The sequence below is a fragment of the Rattus rattus genome, chromosome 3 (genome assembly GCF_011064425.1).
Source record: "Rattus rattus isolate New Zealand chromosome 3, Rrattus_CSIRO_v1, whole genome shotgun sequence".
Taxonomy (NCBI): domain Eukaryota; kingdom Metazoa; phylum Chordata; class Mammalia; order Rodentia; family Muridae; genus Rattus; species Rattus rattus.
In genome coordinates this window covers 193,226,878-193,246,551 of record NC_046156.1, presented here as the reverse complement: position 1 = coordinate 193,246,551, position 19,674 = coordinate 193,226,878, and the positions used below count along the sequence as shown (strand labels likewise).

At 43.6% G+C, this 19,674-nt stretch overlaps 1 protein-coding gene across 2 annotated transcripts in view; it reads left to right on the top strand.

The window, feature by feature from the left end:
• The window catches only part of Sgtb (small glutamine rich tetratricopeptide repeat containing beta), a 34,571-nt gene that overhangs the window by 12,050 nt on the left and 2,847 nt on the right, over window positions 1–19,674 (top strand). The window contains exons 5-10 of one of the 2 annotated variants that reach the window (XM_032898957.1): window positions 1,521–1,620; window positions 10,820–10,924; window positions 13,597–13,735; window positions 13,826–13,888; window positions 16,345–16,382; window positions 16,645–16,728. In XM_032898957.1, the coding sequence (XP_032754848.1) occupies window positions 1,521–1,620; window positions 10,820–10,924; window positions 13,597–13,735; window positions 13,826–13,888; window positions 16,345–16,382; window positions 16,645–16,728 (529 nt within the window). The remainder of the gene's footprint in view (window positions 1–1,520; window positions 1,621–10,819; window positions 10,925–13,596; window positions 13,736–13,825; window positions 13,889–16,344; window positions 16,383–16,644; window positions 16,729–19,674) is intronic. The other variant, XM_032898956.1, reaches the window with a different exon arrangement.

The window sequence follows — 19,674 nt, the reverse complement described above, 5'->3', positions numbered from 1 at the left end:
ATTTTGTTACTTGTGTGAAAACAAATGGTCATGGTAGGTTGTCAAGTGTTGGATCACTCCAGGCTGGAGGTGTTAATGGAGGCCACTTGATAGCTACCGCCCTCCTGGTGCATGGCTTTCAGATGCTGCCTGTGTTTCTGAAGAGCAGGAGGAAGCAGCAAGAGCCGTCCGATGCCATCTCCTGATGGGGCTGTGAGAGAGGAAGGAGAGAGTGTTGAAGGAGAATAGCACGCACAGTTGTAAAGTGCCATACCAAATGCGTTATTGTTGTGTTACATCCACAGGTTTCATTTGTGTCCTGAATTTGCATATCGCCTGTCTTATAGGCGGAAGCTTTCTATGTGACTTGTGTTACAGTACTTGCATATATTTGTAACACACACACACACACACACACACACGATAATACTTACACATTTAAGATGGTTCATAGGAGGGACCCATGAAAGTTTTAATGCTGATGATGGTAAAATGCTACCCCAAAAGCACAAGGTACCGTAGCAGCAGCAGCAGCAGCAACAAGTCGCTCTTTTACTATGTCCATTGGTTTATAGCAGTCACAGATCTTAGGGCCAAATCAGTTACTAACCATTTTTACCCATTAGCAGTTACTCGCATCCTCACGTATGGTAGCTTTTGCTTGCCTTGGAAGCTTAATCCCATGACTTTCCTTTACTCTTCCAGCCCTGGCTCTCTGCAGGTTCGTCTCCCACTTTCCTAATGAGCAGCTGACAAACACAACAGGAACAGGAAACCGAGGAATGGCAGGGGCTCCGAGACATGAGTCCTTCATCCCGATCTCAGATGTAGGGTTTCCATTTTTATCTAGTGGTTCTAGCCAGCACCCTGGACACTGCACCCCTTCGTGCAGTACGGCAGCGGAGGGAGCCCTCTTTTTTACTCCTTAAATTACTGCCAGCTGTATGGGCACTCAGTCTTCCTGAAAATCAGTACTCAGCAGGCTAGGACAGCATCCGAAGTCCTGTCTCTCTAGAAACTAATCTCCTGCAATCCCCTTAAAAGGCTTCTACGTCCTTTGAAAAGGATATTATCTGCCAAAGACATATGAGCCCAGTTGGTGTAGCCAGCTTACTTCTAGCAGCCTTCCTAACATGGCCACCCAGAGGTGTGTGTGGTGAAGGGACGAGGGGAAGGTTGGGTCCAGCTTGAGGTGATAGCTAGGGAAAGGGGAGGAATACGGTCAGCTCTAAACGGGTAAGGAACGAAGAAGTGAACAGGGAGAGAATACATATCTAGGACGCAGTCACGGTGCCTGCCTTTAACTCCCAGCCGCTGAACTTTATGTCACCACGACTCCATATTGCTGAATTGATTCAAACGCCAGGAAACTCAGAGCCTCTGTGGTGTAAGATAAAATTCCCCCCAGTTCTCCTTTGTGAGTGGAAAACACCGCTTGCGACCTTCATGTTGTTATAGCTCCTGCGGCTGAGCCTCACGGGTCAGACGTTACCCTTTGTCACTCTCTGCGCTTACAGTGCCTGTCACTGGTCTGGTTGCAGGCAATAACCACATGAAAGAAGAAAACTACGCGGCCGCGGTGGACTGTTACACGCAGGCAATAGAACTGGATCCGAACAATGCCGTTTATTATTGTAACAGGTAAGGTGGCTCCGTAGCTCCCTGTTCATCCTCAAACGCTGGGACTCACAGCTCTGAAAGGCAGATGTCCAGCGTGTTTGTTGGGAAAAATCTGAAGGTACGGAAAAATAAGCTGAAAGCAGAAAAAAAAAGCTGTAGGCTTCGTTCAGAGGCCGCCAATCTTTTTATTATTATTTTTTATGTAATTGTATTTTTTTACTTATTCACTTTACATCCGATCAGTGCCCCCCACCTGGGCACCCCCTTCCACATCCTTCCCCCATCCCTCATCCTCTGAGCAGGTGGGGTCCTCCTGGTGTCCCCACCCCACCCTGGCATTTCAAGCCTCAGTGAGGCTAGGCGCTTCCTCTCCCACTGAGGTCAGGCAAGGCAGCCCAGCTAGAAGACCACATCCCACTGACGGGCAACAGCTTTTGGGAGAGCCTCTGCTCCAGTGGTTCAGGACCCACGTGAAGTCCAAGCTGCACATCTGTTACATATGTGTGGGGAGGCCACCAGTCTTAATGTTCTTTTAAAATATTTTGTTTTATAGGAGTGCAGTTCAACTTTGTTCACTGAGTATGCAATAATCATCTCTTTCTCTCTCTCTCTGGGAGATGGGGTCTCATGCAGCTAATATTAGTATAGAAATTCTAAGCTCTGGTCTTCCTACCTCAACTTTTGGAGTTCTGGAATTAACCCATCACACCTAGTTGCTTATTGGGCAAGTACCCTACCAACTACCATGTCCTAACATGCCCTAAGGTTTTGTTTTGTTTTATTTTTTATTAAGATTTTATTTTATGCAATTTATACATACACCTGCAGGCCAGAAGAGGGCATCAGATCCCATTACAGATGGTTGTGAGCCACCATGTGGGTGCTGGGAATTGAACTCAGGCCCTCTGGAAGAGCAGCCAGTGCTCTTACGCTGAGCCATCTCTCCAGCCCCATGTCCTAAGTTTTGAAAGTCTTCACAAGCATTGTTGAAGTGGTTACTGTTACCTTGCTACTCTCATTATTTATTTGCCTATAACATTCAAACACTGTGTCCCTTTTGAATCAGTGGATAGACATATCTTTTACTTAACATTGTATCTGCTGTGGATGCTAAGATTGTCCCCATTTTTTCCAGTGCCATCTAGATTCCCCGAACATCTGCATTTCTAATAGTATTTTTTTTTCTGGACTTTAGATCTATCTGTAAAAATGCATTTAATTGGTTGAGCAGTTATAAACATTTTAAAAACTGAGACTAACTGCAAAGTTGTTCCAACTTCTTTCCTTCCCTGTCCTAGGGATAGCTGTATCTATATTTGACATGCTTTTTATGAGCGTTAAGCCTTTAATTATTAATTATCACTATTTTAATCACATTTTCATATAAATTATCATATTTTATATCTATGGCTAGTTAGGCAAGGAATATTTTTAGAAATGTTGCCCAGTTGTGGTTAGTGTTCTTCCAAATTCTCTTATTTATTGTTTTAGTTGTATATGCGATGTGTATATGTGTGATTAAGTGAGGGTGCACACATTAGTGGGGAGGTCAAAGGTCAGCTTTTGGGGAGCTCGTCCAACATGGTTCCCACGATTATACTCAGGTTCAGAGATTGCATAGTAGCTGCTCTTATGTGCTGACCCATCTCACTTCTTAATGTTTTAAAGTTTTTATTTTGTATGTGTGTTAGAATACGTGTGTTTATGTGTCTTTGTGTACATGCCTCTGTGTGTTTGTGTGTGGGAGTGTGTGTGTGTGTGTGTGCATGTATGTGAAAATGTGTCTGTGTGTCTATGTGAGTGTGTGAGTGTGTGTATGCTTATGTATGCACATACTTATGAGACATTATGACAAAATATGTATAGTACCATAAAATTGCTTGATTATAGAGTAATACATTAAAAATGTGAGCCTAGTTAGAGAAAGGACTGAAAGATCTGAAGGGGAAGAACAACAATATCAACCAACCAGACCCCACCATAGCTCCCAGAGCCTAAACCATCAACCAATGAGTACACATGGAGGAACCCATGACTCCAGCCACAAATGTAGCAGAGGATGGCCTTGTCCAGCATCAATAGGAGGAAAAGCCCTTGGTCCTGTGAAGGCTCGTTTCCCCAATGTAGGGGAATGCGGTGATGTTGAAGTGGGAGTGGGTGGGTGGGAGTGAGAGCATCCTCATAGAAGCAGGAGTTTGGGGAGTGGATATGTGAGAGGGAGGAAAGGAGATAACAGTTGAAATGTAAATACATAAAATATCCAAGAAAAATAAAATTTAAAAAACAATTGGAAAAAATGGGAGCCTAAGCAAATAATTCATTTTTTATATTTATTTATTATATACAGCTTTCTGCCTGAATGTATTCCTGCAGACCAGAAGGGAGCACCAGATCTCATTACAGATGGTTGTGAGTCACTCTGTGGTTGCTGGGATTTGAACTCAGGACCTCTGGAAGTGCTGTCAGTGCTCTTAACCGCTGAGCCATCGCTCCAGCCCTAATTCATTTTTTATTCGATTAGAATTCACCAATACTCTTATGTCTGCTAATAATCGACGGATAGATTTTTGGTGATATTTATTCTTGCTTTTAATTACTGTTAAAGTGAAATTAACGAATATGCTTCTCTTTCTCATTTAGATAGGCTCTTTCCCCCAAGGATTCAGTCGTAGGGCACGCTGTTGAATATTAAAGTTAGTTGATTTTAGTTAGTTAGTTAGTTAGTTAGTTAGTTAGTTAGTTTTCCTACCTAACATAAATGCTGAATAAACTGCCCGAGTGGTTTTAGGGATTTTTGGAGACAGTTATCACTATAGAAATTCAACAAGCTGTAGGTAACCTTGCCAACTACCATTCCACTTTTCTTAGCCACTTGTCTGCTTAGACTCAGACTCTGGGGAAGGACCTTGTTCTCCACGCCCCCATTCACAGTTTAATGCTAATCAACATGTCCCCTGACACTGAGTGCGTCGGATGAACTACACTTTACTTTGTGGAGATGTCCGACTCTCTGTCTTTGAAGGTTGCTGTTGACAGTTAGGGTCACTGGGAATTGACCCTACAATTGACCATACAAGGAAGACAGGAGTCTTCTGTGTCTTTTTGGCTAAGAGCCTCACCTTTAACAGAGGAGTCATCTCTCCAGTTCAGGTGTCCTTCTTTGAAAGCCTGAGGTTTTGTTGTTGTTGATTTTTTTTTACTTTTTACTTTTTTTTTAATTCTTTGAGTAGCACTTACCACATATGTAGCACTTACATGGGTTTAGCATGCTTCCCCTCGTGTTTGATATGGATTTGCATTCTTTCTTACCACAAAGGGCAGAGATTGGGGCTTGCATATCCTGTGGCAGCAGCCACATGCCTGACAGGAACTCACATGGTTTTGTTTGATAAACAGAGAGCAAGTAAAGAAACAGAAGACATTTCCAGGACTAGCGAAACAGGTAGATTCTCACATTAACAGCTCTGTCCATGAAACAGTAAGTGACTGAGTGTGGGCACATTACAGTATGCTTTCTGTTTCTGCACAGACCTGAAGTTCACTTTTCTTCTGTGTGGCCTCAATGCTAAGTCTGTTCCTTTCTCTCCAGGAGGCTCTTGCAAGTGGGATGGGCGGGTGAATCATGTAAGGAACAGGAAGAAAGGGAACTGGTATGGAAATCCACTTGGATGATTTGGAAAGAGTTGGAAGTGGCTCGGAAAGACATGGACTTTGCATAGACCAGAGAGAGTGGAAGACGTTTCAGGTTGGAGAGCATAGTTTAAAATTCAGAACTGGGAGCTGGGGAGAGCTCAGTTGATAAAGTTGCAAGCTTGAGGACATGAGGTTGATCCTCAGAACCCATATTTTTTAAAAATCCAGGTACTGAGTTGCATGGTTGTGATCTCAGAGCTGGGGAAGCACAGATAGGTAGAGCCCAGGGTCTTGCTTGGCCAGGCAGCACAGGCTACTTGGTGAGCTCTGGGCCAGTGAGAGATCATGTCTCCAAAAGGAAGGTCGAGGGCACCTTGTGGTCTCTGTCCTCCACTTGCATACGTATGCAGTCACACGTGTACCTGCACCTACAAATAGAATTCTGAATCATCAAGCCATTGTAACAAAGGACAGTTAGTAGCACCATCTAGTCGACTTGCCTCTGAGGAGGATGGGAATGAGGGCCTGTGGTTTTGCATTTTGTTTTCCCATTTTTCTAGCAGATTCCTAAAGTCAGTTCGCTGAGATTGAACTTGATCAATGAATCGCAGTTCTACTGCTTATTTTCTGTACAATTTTTGGGCACTCACTTATCCTTTGTAAGAATCTATTTCTTGCAAAGTAAACATGATACTGGCCACTTCAAAGTGCACTTGGAGGGGCAGTCATACGCACAAAGAGCTAGTCCTAGACTTCAAGTATTTCTTTCAAAATACATTGTTGCGCTGTGAGTTCCAGGCTGACCTGACCTGCTTGTAAGTTTCTGGACAGGTAGGGATGCAGAGTGAGACCTTGTCTCCAAATAAGTAAACTACAGTGTAACTCAGGTGACACACACCTATAATCTCACTCCAGAGACCACGGCAAAGTATCTTTAGGATTGAGGCCACCCAGGCTACATAACATGTTTGAAGTCTGCTTGAGTTAAATTATGAGACCTCCAAAACCAAATTTTTAAGTCAACTGAATGACCCTTTCCAAAGCTAAAAACATAGCAAACAAAGTGGCATAAGCTTTTTTTTTTTTTAGTTACAAGAATAGTTATTAAGGATAACTTAATTTGTTATAACTCAATTATAGATGGCCAAGGAAATGCGAAGCAGCCAGGACTTTTTCTACAAAAATAGAATACAAGCGATGTTCATGCTTTTGTTCTAACGGTCAGGATAGAGACGGTGGCTACAGGCGTGGCCCATGTTGTACTGAAGTTCACCATTCTACCCCATCACAGACAGGGAAGCGGAGTACAGACACATTATCATTAGCAAGCACTGACATTGCAGATGGTGGCATGCTGGCCTTCATCCAGAGGAGATTCAAATGCATCCTGGTTTCACCTTCTTTCCCAGGCCTCTCAGCTCCACAAACCCACTATCGCCTTAGCTCACCATTTGTGATCTCTAGCTAGCAGGATTGAAACACTGTCTGGACGACTCCATATGGAAAGGTGCTTGCTGATCTGAGTTCAGTCCTCACAACCCTTCTTGGGGAAGAAGAGAACCACTCCGAACGTTGTCCTCTGAAATCCTTGCATATTCTGCAGTATGAGTGTGCCCATAAACATAGAAACATAGATACACACACATATCACACACACACACACACACACACACACACACACACACACACACACACACACAAAAAAGCAAAACAACCCCTTTCTTTTGTCCCAACTCTCTGAATTAGGTCCTCCTGGCTTTGATCATTGTTGTCAGCATGGAAAGACAGAGATCAGAGAATCTTGAGACTGGTGGACCAAGGGTGGGATTGTAGTGAAGTGGTAGAGTGCTTGCCTACCATGTGCAAAGACCTGGAATAGTGCCCAGTACGGTGAATGACTCCTCACGGTGCAGTTTTCTTAATGAGAAAAAAGATGATTTGCTTAATTTTTAGTAAACACTAAACTTTTATGATCTCAAGAAGGAAGGCCCTCAGTTAGGCTGCACAAAGAATTGTTGACAGAGACACAGACTCAAAGCCACCTTTTCTAGGAGGCATGGCAACATATATGTATAATCCCAGGGCTAGAGAGGTTCAGGCCCAAAGATGGAGAGTTCAAGACCAGCCTAGCTACAGAAACAAGATAGTGTCTCAAAAATGAGAGCTGGAAACCGAATCACAAGCAAAACAACACAAAGAAAGAAGAAAAAGCCCCCATCTTTTCTCAGTCTTGTACAGTTTAGGCTAGCATCGAACGATGTGAGTGAAGCTGTTCTTGATTTTCTGATCCCCCTGCCTCCACCTCCTGATTCCTGGGATGAAAAGTGTGGCATGTGTGAACACACCTGGAGCCACTTTTTCTTGATGGTCAGCAAGCCTTCCCCCCAAGCCCCACTGACCTCCAGCACGGTTGAGTGCAGGAGTAGTACTTCACTACTGGCACATCCATGATTCTTAGAAAGCGTCTGTGCACCTGCATCTCCCTAGCACATGCATTAGCTTAGTGGGAGAGCACTTGCCTAGCACAGGCAAGGATCTGATGCTAAGTACCAGTTGGATAAAAAAATGTTCTCTTAGGAGAAGAATGGAGAGTCTATACACAGGAGCAGGAGGCGCATGGGAGTCAGGTGGAGGGTTTCACTTCTAGCCAGAGTCAGGTTCACGGCTAAGTGTTATCCATCATCTTAGACTTCTCAGGAATTGTCAGTTCTAGACGAGATGCCGGTTACTAAATTATTAGCCCAGCGACGTGAGTCGGCAGGGTTTCAGGCATCAGTCGCTGTCTGAACTGGTTTTCTCCAAGCAACTTAAACATTGGTAGAATATGCTAGTAGACATGAACTATACTCCCCAGTGTGTGGGGGTTTTCTGTGGTGGCCAGAAATGGAGCTTTCTCCAAGGAAGCACTTCATTCTAGCCTTACTACACTGGTACAGAGTTTAGTTATAGATGTATTATAGTTTAGAAGATCAAATGGGGCAAAAACATGTACAGACTACTTATTTATTTATTTATTTATTTATTTATTTATTTATTTATTTATTTATTTATTTATTTGAGACAGGGGACTGTCCTTAACCTCACAGAAATCTGCCTCACCAGGGCTGGTGTTAGAGACTCAGGACAGATACCACATGTCCGTCAAAAGTGCCAGTCTTCTGTTGCGTCAAAATCCACTTTCTGGAGTACGTGTATGCCAGTCATTAATGTGCATATTAGTTGTGAAAACTGATTTTCAAATTTTTTTATCAGAGCTAATCTACAGGTGATGGGATACTGCTTACAGAAAAATTGGAAGATCTATATTCCCAGTTTCAGAGTCCGGGATTATCAGTGTCTCTTCTAGCGGCCTTTCTGTAGGACTGGTGTTCTAGAACGCTGCTCATGGAGAGCTGACAAACATTTGGCCATTTTCTTTGGCTATACAGTGTTGATGGGATGCAATAATATTGTATTAGTCAGGGTTCTCCAGAAAACAGAATGGATAGAATAGAAAAATAATCCTCTCTCTCTCTCTCTCTCTCTCTCTCTCTCTCTCTCTCTCTCTCTCTCTCTTTCTGTGTGTGTGTGTGTGTGTGTGTGTGTGTGTGTGTGTGTGTGTACTTGTCCATCCTTTCATCTTCTGTCTGTCTGTCTGTCATTTATTAGAGCGGCTTACAGGCTGTGGGCCAAGTAGTCCAACAATGGCAGTCTCTTAACAGAAAGTCCAGGATTCCAGTAGTTGTTCGGTCCACAAGACTGGATGTCTCCGAAGTCCCAATCTAGTGCTGGAGTCCCAGGGAAGTCCTAGAGCACTGCCCCTTTTCAGTCTGTGTTGTAATTCCAAAGAAGTGGGCTCTTACCCCAGGGAGGAGGGCCTCAGGAACAGAAGAGAACTGGCCAGCAAGACTGAGGCGAAAGCAAGCTTCCTTCCTTCATGCCCTTTTGTGAGACCCACATCTTCTGTAGCTCAGATTTAGGGTCAGTCTTCCAACTTCGAATGATCTGGATTTTAGCTGTACCCAGCTGCTCTGTTTGGTTAATTCTAGATGCAGTCAAGTTGACTGCAAGATTAGCCACGACAGAAGTCGATACTCCTAATCTTTACTTTGATGGCCAGAGGAAATTAGAGCATTTAAGGCATGACGAGGTCAGTGAAGAACACAGTGTTTTAGTCCTATCCAGGAGCTGTCTCAGTGGGTAAAACATTTGCTTCACAAGTCTGGTGATTTGAATGCATTTCCCCCAAACGCAAGCACCCTGAGTTCAGATCCCAGACCTATGTAGTGCCAGCATGTATAATTCCAGCATGCCCCTGGGGATGAGAGGGGAGGCAGGAGACTCTCCAGAGGCTCAGGGCTAATTACCCTGCTGGAGGAGACCCTGTCTCAAGGTAGAAAGGTGAAGACTGACACCTGAAGGTACCTGACTGCAATACACAAGCACGCATAGGTACACACACACACACACACACACACACACACACACACACAGAGGTTTGCATCTGTTTTATTGTTTTCATGTGTGTTACTAGGGAGACCAGGAAGTCCCTGAAGGAGCTTAGTGTAGATTACTGTAGAAGGTTAAACAAACAATCAGTTTGTGCAATTTAGACAGCAGACATGGCTCTAAGAGAAGAATAAAGAGAGCAGGAGTTGAACAGTGCTTCTTAGTTTGTGGGCAAACTCAGCAAGCTGGAGAGAGTGGGGAATGCTTGTTGTGGGCTTTTGTCTGTTGAGCATGAGGGAATCTAAGTCAACTTTTGGATTCGTAACTATTTCCCCCAAGGGCATCCTGCCTTTGTTACTAGAAGGGACCTCAAGTTTGGGAGGTATAGCATTTGGAGTAGAGGGGTACAACATGCCCTGGGTGAATGGGTAGAGTAGTGAGGACCTAAGATGTCATCCTATGCTCTGGCCCTCATGTCTGACCTTGTGCAGCCATTTCTTGGCTGCCGATTCTCCCTCACTGGCCTCTGAGTACGAATCTTATGGTCTGCGTTTCCTCCCCATTGCTCTTCTGAGTGAACCCTTCCTAGCTGACATAGTTATCAGCAGCATCCTAATTGCTAAGATGTTTGCCCAGGCAGATGCTGTTTGTCCTGAGTTGGTCTCTTCGGCCTTCTTCTGCAGTAGATTCCAGGGTTTCCTGAGGGGGACGATGGTAACTTTGGAGAGACTGAAGGAATAAAGTTTAGTCTGTGTCAGGAGTAACAGAATGGAAGAGGTTGTCATGGGTTGGGAATTCTTGGTATGCTTTAACCTTACTATAAAAGTGACCAGTTCATAGCAGCTGCCCCCTCTCTCTGCCTCCCCAGCGGTCCAGATGTCTCCGTGTTCTCAGTTTGCGTCTCAGGCAAATTGAGAGGCAGTAAATAGGTAGGAAGGTTGTAATGACCCACAATCTGTGTTTTCTAAAGCAAAGGGGAAAGAAAACCAAGCTTACATTTTCTTTCTGATGTTTTGAGCTGTTTTTAAATTGTCATACAATCAGACAGTTCGACTTAGAAATTTATGATGAGCGACGTAAAAACTGGGACGAGAACTGTGCAGTTTCGTGCCTGAAAAGCCTGGGGTCTGCTGCCTTATTGTAATGTCTCTCCTCTCAGGGCGGCCGCTCAAAGCAAATTAAGTCACTACACAGATGCAATCAAGGACTGTGAGAAAGCCATCGCAATTGATTCAAAATACAGCAAGGCCTACGGAAGGATGGGGTGAGTGCCCAGACACTGTCCAAGGCATTGCCAGGGGGAATCATATATGCCGTGGTTAAGGCTTCATGGTGAATATCCTAACGGTGTATCCCGTGTGATAATAAGTCAAAAGTAATAGAAAGAAATGTAGTTAAATGGAGATGTCTACACTTGGGGATGAGGTCATCACGGGTATTTCAGGACTGACAGGGCGTTGTAAGAAACTGTATGAGTAAACTCACTTCATAGCCTGGACAATAAAAGCACAAGTAAGTTTCATAGGTCCCTACCCATGTGTTTTCCCTGGAAACCACTGTTTGGTACTTGTTAGTTCCGTGCTCATGGAGACTTTATGGGATTAGATTTCCGTGAGTGAGAACCGCCTGCTTGTGCTGCATGTTCTATGTCTGAACTCCATACTCAAACATCCCGTTCCTTATTGTCTCTCTGTTGGAGGATTTAATAGACATTTTGAATTTCACGTGTTCCTATGAGAACTCTTGTTCTCATCTTAAAGCTTTCCCCAGACCTCATGTACCCAATGCTTCAGCCCAAAGCTGAGGAGTTGTTTTGGATCCATTTCATCTGGCATACCTGGCCTAGGCTCATTGTCCGGAGTATCTTAGATTCACTTGCTGACTAGCTTGCTTATAGGACTAGCCCAGATTTCCATGGCTTACCTACTCTGCTTCAGTTACGTCCTGAGTGGTCTGTACACCTCAATTCTATATCTCACCAATGTTGATCCTCTACAGAGAAGCCAGAGTGAGCTTTCAAAAGTATAACCCAGAAGAGTCGAATATCTAAATAGATCGAATGCTTGCCTAGCATGCTGGTAGCTCTGGATTTGAGCCCTAGCATTGCATAAACTGGGTGTAGTGTTGCATGCCAATAGTCCAGCACTTTGGAGGTAGAAGCAAGTGGATCGTGAGTTCAAGGTCATCCTTGGCTACATGGCAACTTTGAGGCCAGCTTGGGCCTCATGAGACCCTGTCTCACACTTACCTACCAAACCCTAAAAGCGTAACTCAGTCATTCCCTTGTAACTGTAGTAAACGGTCTGAACTATAAAGAGGTCTTGTATGATCCAGCATAGCCAGCTGACCCCTTGGTTTTGTTTCCTGTGACCCATCCTCCTGTGCCTTTGTCCTGTGTTTTAAGCTTACTACACCTGCATGTTTCTTAGTGTCCTTGTGTTTGCTTCTGTGTCTTGGTTGATAGCACTCCCCCAACTTCTCTATGATTACTTCCCGTCATTCATGTCCTCTGCATGTGGCCATTTGTCATGTACTGTGGCCAGTGTCAAACACTGCTGTCATTTTCCTTAATACTACCTGTTCTGTATACATGCTTGTTGCCTGTGCTTCTCATTTGGAAGGGGATTTTCTTAAACTTAGGGACTTTTTAAAAAATCGTGGAGTGCTGGGTATTGAAAGTAGCACCTGGTACATAGTAGGCTCCCAATATCTATTGATGATTAATTTGGAACTCTGTTGAGGACCCTTCAAGGTTGACTAATAGAAAACTAGTTGGGTTATAAGAAATTCTAATTTTATCCATGTAAGAAGTCTGTGAGGTAATCCAGAAAAGAAAGGATTAATTTGTTTAAAAAGCAATTTCAGAACAAATAAAATACTTAATACTATCTTTTTTATGTAGTTATTACTGCTTAATTCTGATGAATTTTTCAAATAAATTATAAGTGGGAATGATAAACATTAAAATGCAGTAATGCTAAGGCTTTTGCCTGGGATAATAATTTATTATTTGAGTTACAGAAGATCCTTATTCTGTCTAACAACTAACGTGTTTTTCAGGACTAGTCATCTGATACCTACAATCTGATTTTAATTTAACAGACGAGAAACTAGGGGCCAGCAAGATGGGTCAGCAGGTAAACACACTTGCTGTGTAAGCCTGACAGTTCTAGTTCAACCCGAAAGTCCTTGTTAAAGTGGAAGAAAAAGAAAGAAGGAGACAACAGAGTTGACCTGTGGTCTCCATATTTGTCCCCTGGCACCACTCCCTTCAATAATAAATAAATTAATTAATTAATAATAAATAAATAAATACAACAAATAAAAATAAAGCTATAGGAAGTGAGGCAATTAAGAAAAAGGAAGTGGGAAACTAATATTCATTACTGTTCAAGTCTTTTAGGAAGATAGGATGTGGGATGCTTTCAAGTACATAGCATCCAGATGTGGTTGTGTCCCACCTGAGGCCTGTGGGCTGCATGTGTCCCAGGATAGTTACGAATGCAGCCAAACACATCTGTAGGTGACAGCACTGTTATAAGGTCAAAAGGTTTGATGCTCCTGGCTATTAGGGTCCTTGAAAAGGGTGTCAGCATCATGGGTTTACATGATCACAGGGTTGCTAGCACAAATCTTGGTTTAGCACAGCCTAGAGATTCATAAAGGAAGCTGCTTCATTTACCTGTCAGTCTTGAGGAAAACAGAAGGGTGAGCAGTCTTTCTGAGCTTTCAGTTTCTGATCTGTGTGGGACACGTGTGCAATGGAACAGGGAGGAGATGGCTGAAGTTTATAGAATCTTGAAGCTGGGGAGAATTGATTGCTCACTCTCTGAACCATAACATAATGAGGGTTAGAATAGAATGCAAGGGCCCTGAATACGCTGAGCCTATGACCTTCTGCTGTTCTAATAGCATAACTCTGCTCTATTTCCAAAGGCTAGCCCTCACCGCCATGAATAAGTTTGAAGAGGCAGTTACAAGCTACCAGAAGGCACTGGATCTTGATCCTGAAAACGACTCCTATAAGTCAAATCTGAAAATAGCAGAGCAGAAGTTAAGAGAGGTATCTAGTCCTGTAAGTTGTCACTGGGGAAGAGATCCTGTCACTCACAATTGATTGACATCACGGTGGCTGGAACAAATCTCAGATCTAACTCTTTTTCAGACAGGAACTGGGTTGACCTTTGACATGGCCAGCTTGATAAATAACCCGGCCTTCATCACCATGGTGAGTATACTTTTGATCTCTGGGGTGCTGACTGTGATATATTTGCTATCCTTCTCTACCATTCTTTTTGGGAGGTGGGATTTTTCAGTCATTGTTGAAACTGACCCATAGCTCTTGAGTGCAAGTGATTCTCCTGCCTCAGCCTCTCAGGAACTGGGAGTGCAGGCTCCAAATGCTTTTAGAAACCAACACAGGAGCTCCTGGTGAGTGACAGGTGCTCAGAGGCTGAGGCTAAGACCAGGCCTCTTTACCTGTCCAACTCGGAGGAAGCCAGGGTGTCTTTAGAAAGCCCACAGCTTTCTGAAACTGGAACATGAACATTGGTGTTAGTGGGAGTATGTATGCTTTATAAGACAAGATTCATACTTATTTTTCATTAGATTGCCAGTTTGCAAATATGGAAGTTTAAAAACCACTGTCTTGGGCGAGCGAGATAGTTCAGCAGGCAACAGTGCTTGTTACACAAACCTGATAGTTCAGCAGGCAACAGTGCTTGTTACACAAACCTGAGGACGTGGGGGAAAAAAAGAACCGACTTCCACAAGTTGCCTTTTGACCTTTACATGAGCACTGTGCCACACATGCACAGTCAATGAATGAATGAATGAATGAATGAATGAATGAATGAATGAATGAATGTAATTTAAAACCCCAAAGTTGCATAAAACTGGTCCTAGGAAGATATATCTATCAAATGCTGTCTGAGGATTTTGCTTATAGCCATTCCCCAAGCTTGCCCGTCAATATTGCTGGCCTTGTTTTCTGTCTTTAGAGTTTTTATGTTTTTTTTGTTTTTTTTTTTTTTCGGAGCTGGGGACCGAACCCAGGGCCTTGCACTTGCTAGGCAAGCGCTCTACCACTGACCTTAAATCCCCAACCTTGAGTTTTTATGTTTTTAAAAACATTCTTCACGTAGCCCAGGTTCAAACTTGCCTGAACTAGCCTCAGACGTGGTAGGTAGCTGAAGGTGTCCTTGAACTTTTGCTCTTCGGGCCTCCTAAGTGCTGGAGTTACAGGCCTGCCTCACTTCAGCCAGTTTATGCAGTGCTGGAGACTGAACCCAGGCTTTCATGCATCCTAGGCAGCTAAGCAACATCTCCAGTCCTGCCCGCCATTCTTCAAACCAACAGAAAGAACGTATGGTTCTTTGAAAAACAAGCATGATTTGGTCCAGTGTCTGGTGGGCGTAGCTGTTACCTGGGTCTACAGTACTCCTTGGATTACTGGCTGCAGACTTTGTATGTAAACATTCTGCTGCCTGGCAGGGTGGTGCATGTCTGCATTCCCTGCATATGGAAGGCTGAGGCCAGCCTTGGCTACACAGGAATTTGAGGCCAGCCTTGGCTACATGGCGAGGCCCTGTCTCAAAACAAAACCACATTCATTCTACCATACATTCTGCTCCTGGAATGCAGGAATCAGTTCTTGTTCATCTTTGTTCAAGTAAATGTGTTTTACAATCATTAAATCCTTAGTTCAACTGAAAGACACAGTCTCTTATCGATTTGGTTGGCCTTCTTTCCTATTCGTTGGCAAATGCATGTTTCTCTGTAAGTCCCTGATGCTCTAAAACCTGGCTTGCTCGATTTCTAGGACTCAGGTTATATTACTGTAACAGAATATGAAAATGGAATTTAGTTCCAGATTAAATTTAGTCTGTAAGCTGCTATATACCAAAATAAGGTGTGACCACACCGTGTAGGAGCTGCAAAAGAGGAGAGTTAAAAGCACATCTTGGACTCTTAAAAGGGGCCAGTGTGGGACTGTGGGTGGGCCTCGGTGTCAGAGCACTTGGATGGCATCCTTGACACAGTAGGTTCCATTTCCCGGCATTGCTATAATAAATAGATAAACAGGCAAACAAAGTGAGGGCCAAGGCTGTAGTTCAGTGTTAGGACGTGTATAGTGTTCAAGAAGCCTCAATCCTCAGTACCGCCAAATAGTGAAAATAGAAACCGATGAAAATTATAAAGATAAATAACAGAAGGACTGGGTCGATTATACTTTAACGTGGAGTGTTGAGGTCTATTGGCCAGCCATTGTTGGTCTGTGAAGGAAGCAGGCGGGACCTTTCTTCATCTGCAGCCTTCTAGATAGGGCTGGGCTGGTCTCCATCACAGTCACAAACGTCTCTTTGGCATTGTTTCTCTCAACTTTTACATCTTTATAGTTTTAAAGTTTCTCTTTGCTTTTTGACACATTGATCTGATCAGTAGTGGCAGCACCCTCCATTAATCAGTGTCTCTATTTCAATTGTCTGCAGTCTCATTTTCCCAGTTGACTACTGTTTCCGTTACCTTCTCTTCTGAACCATCTCATTTCCCTCGTATGGCGCACTGAAATTCCATGGTTAGGGTGTGTGTCGTTAGGTTTCGTCCCTGCACCCTTCCAGCATTTTTGTGACATCCCTATGCATCAACGTCATTTTAATGGGCAATACTATTTTTCAATTATAGGCTGCAAGTTTGATGCAGAACCCTCAAGTTCAGCAGCTGTAAGTACAAGGGCTCCTCATGCCTTTCCCTTCTCATCGCCGGGCTCCTCATGCCTTCCCCTTCTCATTGCCAGGCTCCTAATTGAAGCTCATCATCTCATAATTGATAAAAACAAAATTGCTGGATTACCAATCACTTGGAATTTAAGGTCAACTCACACAGTTGACCCAATCCCTTCAAAGATATTGACACATGTCACCGACTTCTCCTTCCCCTGAGGAATATATGCTAATCCCCACGTCATGCCTTTTATTACCCTAGGATGTCAGGGATGATGACAAATGCCATCGGAGGACCTGCTGCTGGAGTTGGAGGCCTAACAGACCTGTCTAGCCTTATCCAAGCGTGAGTGTTTGCCCTGGCTTGTGTTCTGTTAGACTTGGAAGACAAGGTGACCAAGAGCACTTGCTCAGGAAAGGGTTTATTTCAGCTCACAGTTTATAGTCCGCCATAAAGGGAAGTCAGAGCAGGAACTCAAGGTAGGAACCTGGAGGCAGCAATGGAAGCCAGGCACCAGGCAGGAGTGCTGCTTGCTGGCTTGTTCTCTGTGGTTCTCCCAGCTTGCTTTCTTGCACAACTGAGGACTCTGTGCTGGGGCCTCTCACATTAATCATTAGTCAGAAAACTATTCCACACTTACCTGCAGGCCAGTCTGATGAAGGGTTGATATTCTCTTTCTTGATATGCTGAGGATTGTGTCAAACTGACAAAAGGCTAACCAGCACTAAGTTACTTAATGGAAGCAACACACATGTATTCGACACCTGATAGTTTGTTTCTAGTTTGTTTCACAGCTTTCATTAGTTGTTTCCTGTTAGAATGACTTGCCTAGTGAAACATACAGGCATTTCTAAGAAGTTGGCAAATCGGAGTCACATTTCAACGTGAAGGGTGGGATCCGGAAGACCGGGACTGTGGCCAGCTCTACCTTTTTGGGGAAAATCGTGTTGCTCACAGACGGTTTTCCTTCTCTCCATTGAATTTTCACATTCCAGCAGATCTTTAAAAGGAGCTTTTAGAAGTAAAAGTAGGCGAAACCCTGGTATGGCAGTGCACACCTTCAATTCCAAGCACTTGGGAAGCAGAGGCAGGCGGATCTTCTGTGAGTTCCAGACTGGCCAGTTCTACATAATGATACCCTGTTAGCAGGAAGCAAGCAAGCAAATGAATAAAACACAAACAAGGAAGTGGGTAGTTTCCATCTGTAACTGGTAGCTGGAATTGCTGAGGAATAAGTCTTAACTTCCTGAGGAGTCAGGACATCTACTTATTATTTTGAGGTACAGGTAAAATTCTTAGTTGTTCTTAGTGTGGATTTAGGGTCACATGGGATAACAGTACAGTTATCTACACTTGCAGTGGGTCCCTGGTATATAGTACTGTTATCTATACTTACAGAGGATCCCTGAGGATTGATGTCCTGCTGTACACTTACAGAGGGTCCCTGAGGATTGATGTCCTGTTGTACACTTACAGAGGGTCCCTGGGATATCAGTATTGACATCTACACTTACAGAGGGTTCCTAAGGATTGGTGCCCTGCTGTACACTTACAGAGGGTCCCTGAGGATTGGTGCCCTGCTGTACACTTACAGAGGGTCCCCGATGATTGGTGTCCTGCTGTACACTTACAGAGGGTCCCTGAAGATTGATGCCCTGCTGTACACTTACAGAGGGTCCCTGAGGATTGATGTCCTGCTGTACATTTACAGAGGGTCCCTGAGGATTGATGTCCTGCTGTACACTTACAGAGGGTCCCCAATGATTGGTGCCCTGCTGTACACTTACAGAGGGTCCCTGAGGATTGATGTCCTGCTGTACACTTACAGAGGGTCCCCGATGATTGTTGTCCTGCTGTACACTTACAGAGTGTCCCTGAAGATTGATGCCCTGCTCACTAATGCACTCTCATTGTGACCTCATATGTAAAGCATTAATCCTTCAATTTCGCCAATGGGTTTATTTTTTTAATTTTGTAAGCTTGAATAACTACTCTGGGATTTAAGTGGTAAATCATATGTCTACTGAAAATATGTATTAATTTAGGTGCAGACCCAAATTTTAAAATCAGTCTTTTGAAATACTGTCTTGCTGTGTAGCCAGTGTTGACTTCCAACTAAGGTGATCTTCCTAAGTGTACTGTGATGACAAACATGGGGCCCATACCTGGCTTACAAATCACCTCTGCTTCAGTGCTAGAGCCCTCACTGGGTTCAATCCCTAGCACCACAAAAGCAAGGAAGTAAAATGAGTTTTAAGGTCAGATTGCGTGTTACATCATTAGTGTTCAGAACACTTAGGAAATGCAGTCAGGCTTCTGGGCCACTTAAAGAGTGACTGCATACATGTAAGCACATTAATATGTTAGAATTGCCTAAGACATTGCAACTCGAATATGTGTCTGATACTGCCCCTGCCAGGTTTATAGGAAGCCACAGTTCCAATTTCTAATTTGTTCTCAAACCCAGTCACCGCTTAGGATGTTGAATTTTTAGAGAGATCCTTAAGTGGCATGATTTTCATGCTTAATTCATGTAACACATGTACTGAAGAATTTGTGATAGACTTATTCTACTGTAATTTCAATAGACTAGACTAGACTAGACTAGAACCCTCTTATTATATTTTAAAGGAAAAAAACCCAGGACAGGCAATTATAAATCTCAGCCGCTGCCAGAGAAGAATGGAAAAGAGAAGGAAAAATAAGAACAAAAATCCAAACAAACAAATGACCCCCCCCAAAAAATCCCCATTGCTGTTTGAGTTAAGCCAGCATGGAGGTCAGCCACAGGGCAGTAATACCATAGGCAAATGGTGAGGAATGCAACTTCAGAGAAAGATTAGGGAAGTTCAGAGTAACAGAAAAATTCTATACAGTTTCTGAACAGCATTCAAATGAAGAGACAGAAACAAGTTTCCTCAGGACTCAGAAAAGTGAGTAAACCCAAGGACCTTCCATGTTGGCTTCTACAACTGTCTAAGCTCTTTATTTCCCCAGGCAGGGTCTTAGAAAGACCATGCTGATCTTGAGTTTACTATGTGGCTGAGGCTAGTCTTGAACTCTTGATCTTCTTGCCTCTTCTTCCTTTGTGCTGGAAGTAGAGATATGCACTACCATCCTGTTTCAAAGTTGTGTATGACTGTGTCTAATAAATGGTTGGGATCGAAGCTAGAGCCATAGGCACGCTAGGAAAGTGTTCTGTTGGGCTGGAGAGATGGCTCAGAGATTAAGAACCTATCTGTACAATAGTGCGAATAATAATCTTAATACCCACGTAAGAACCTGGGCATC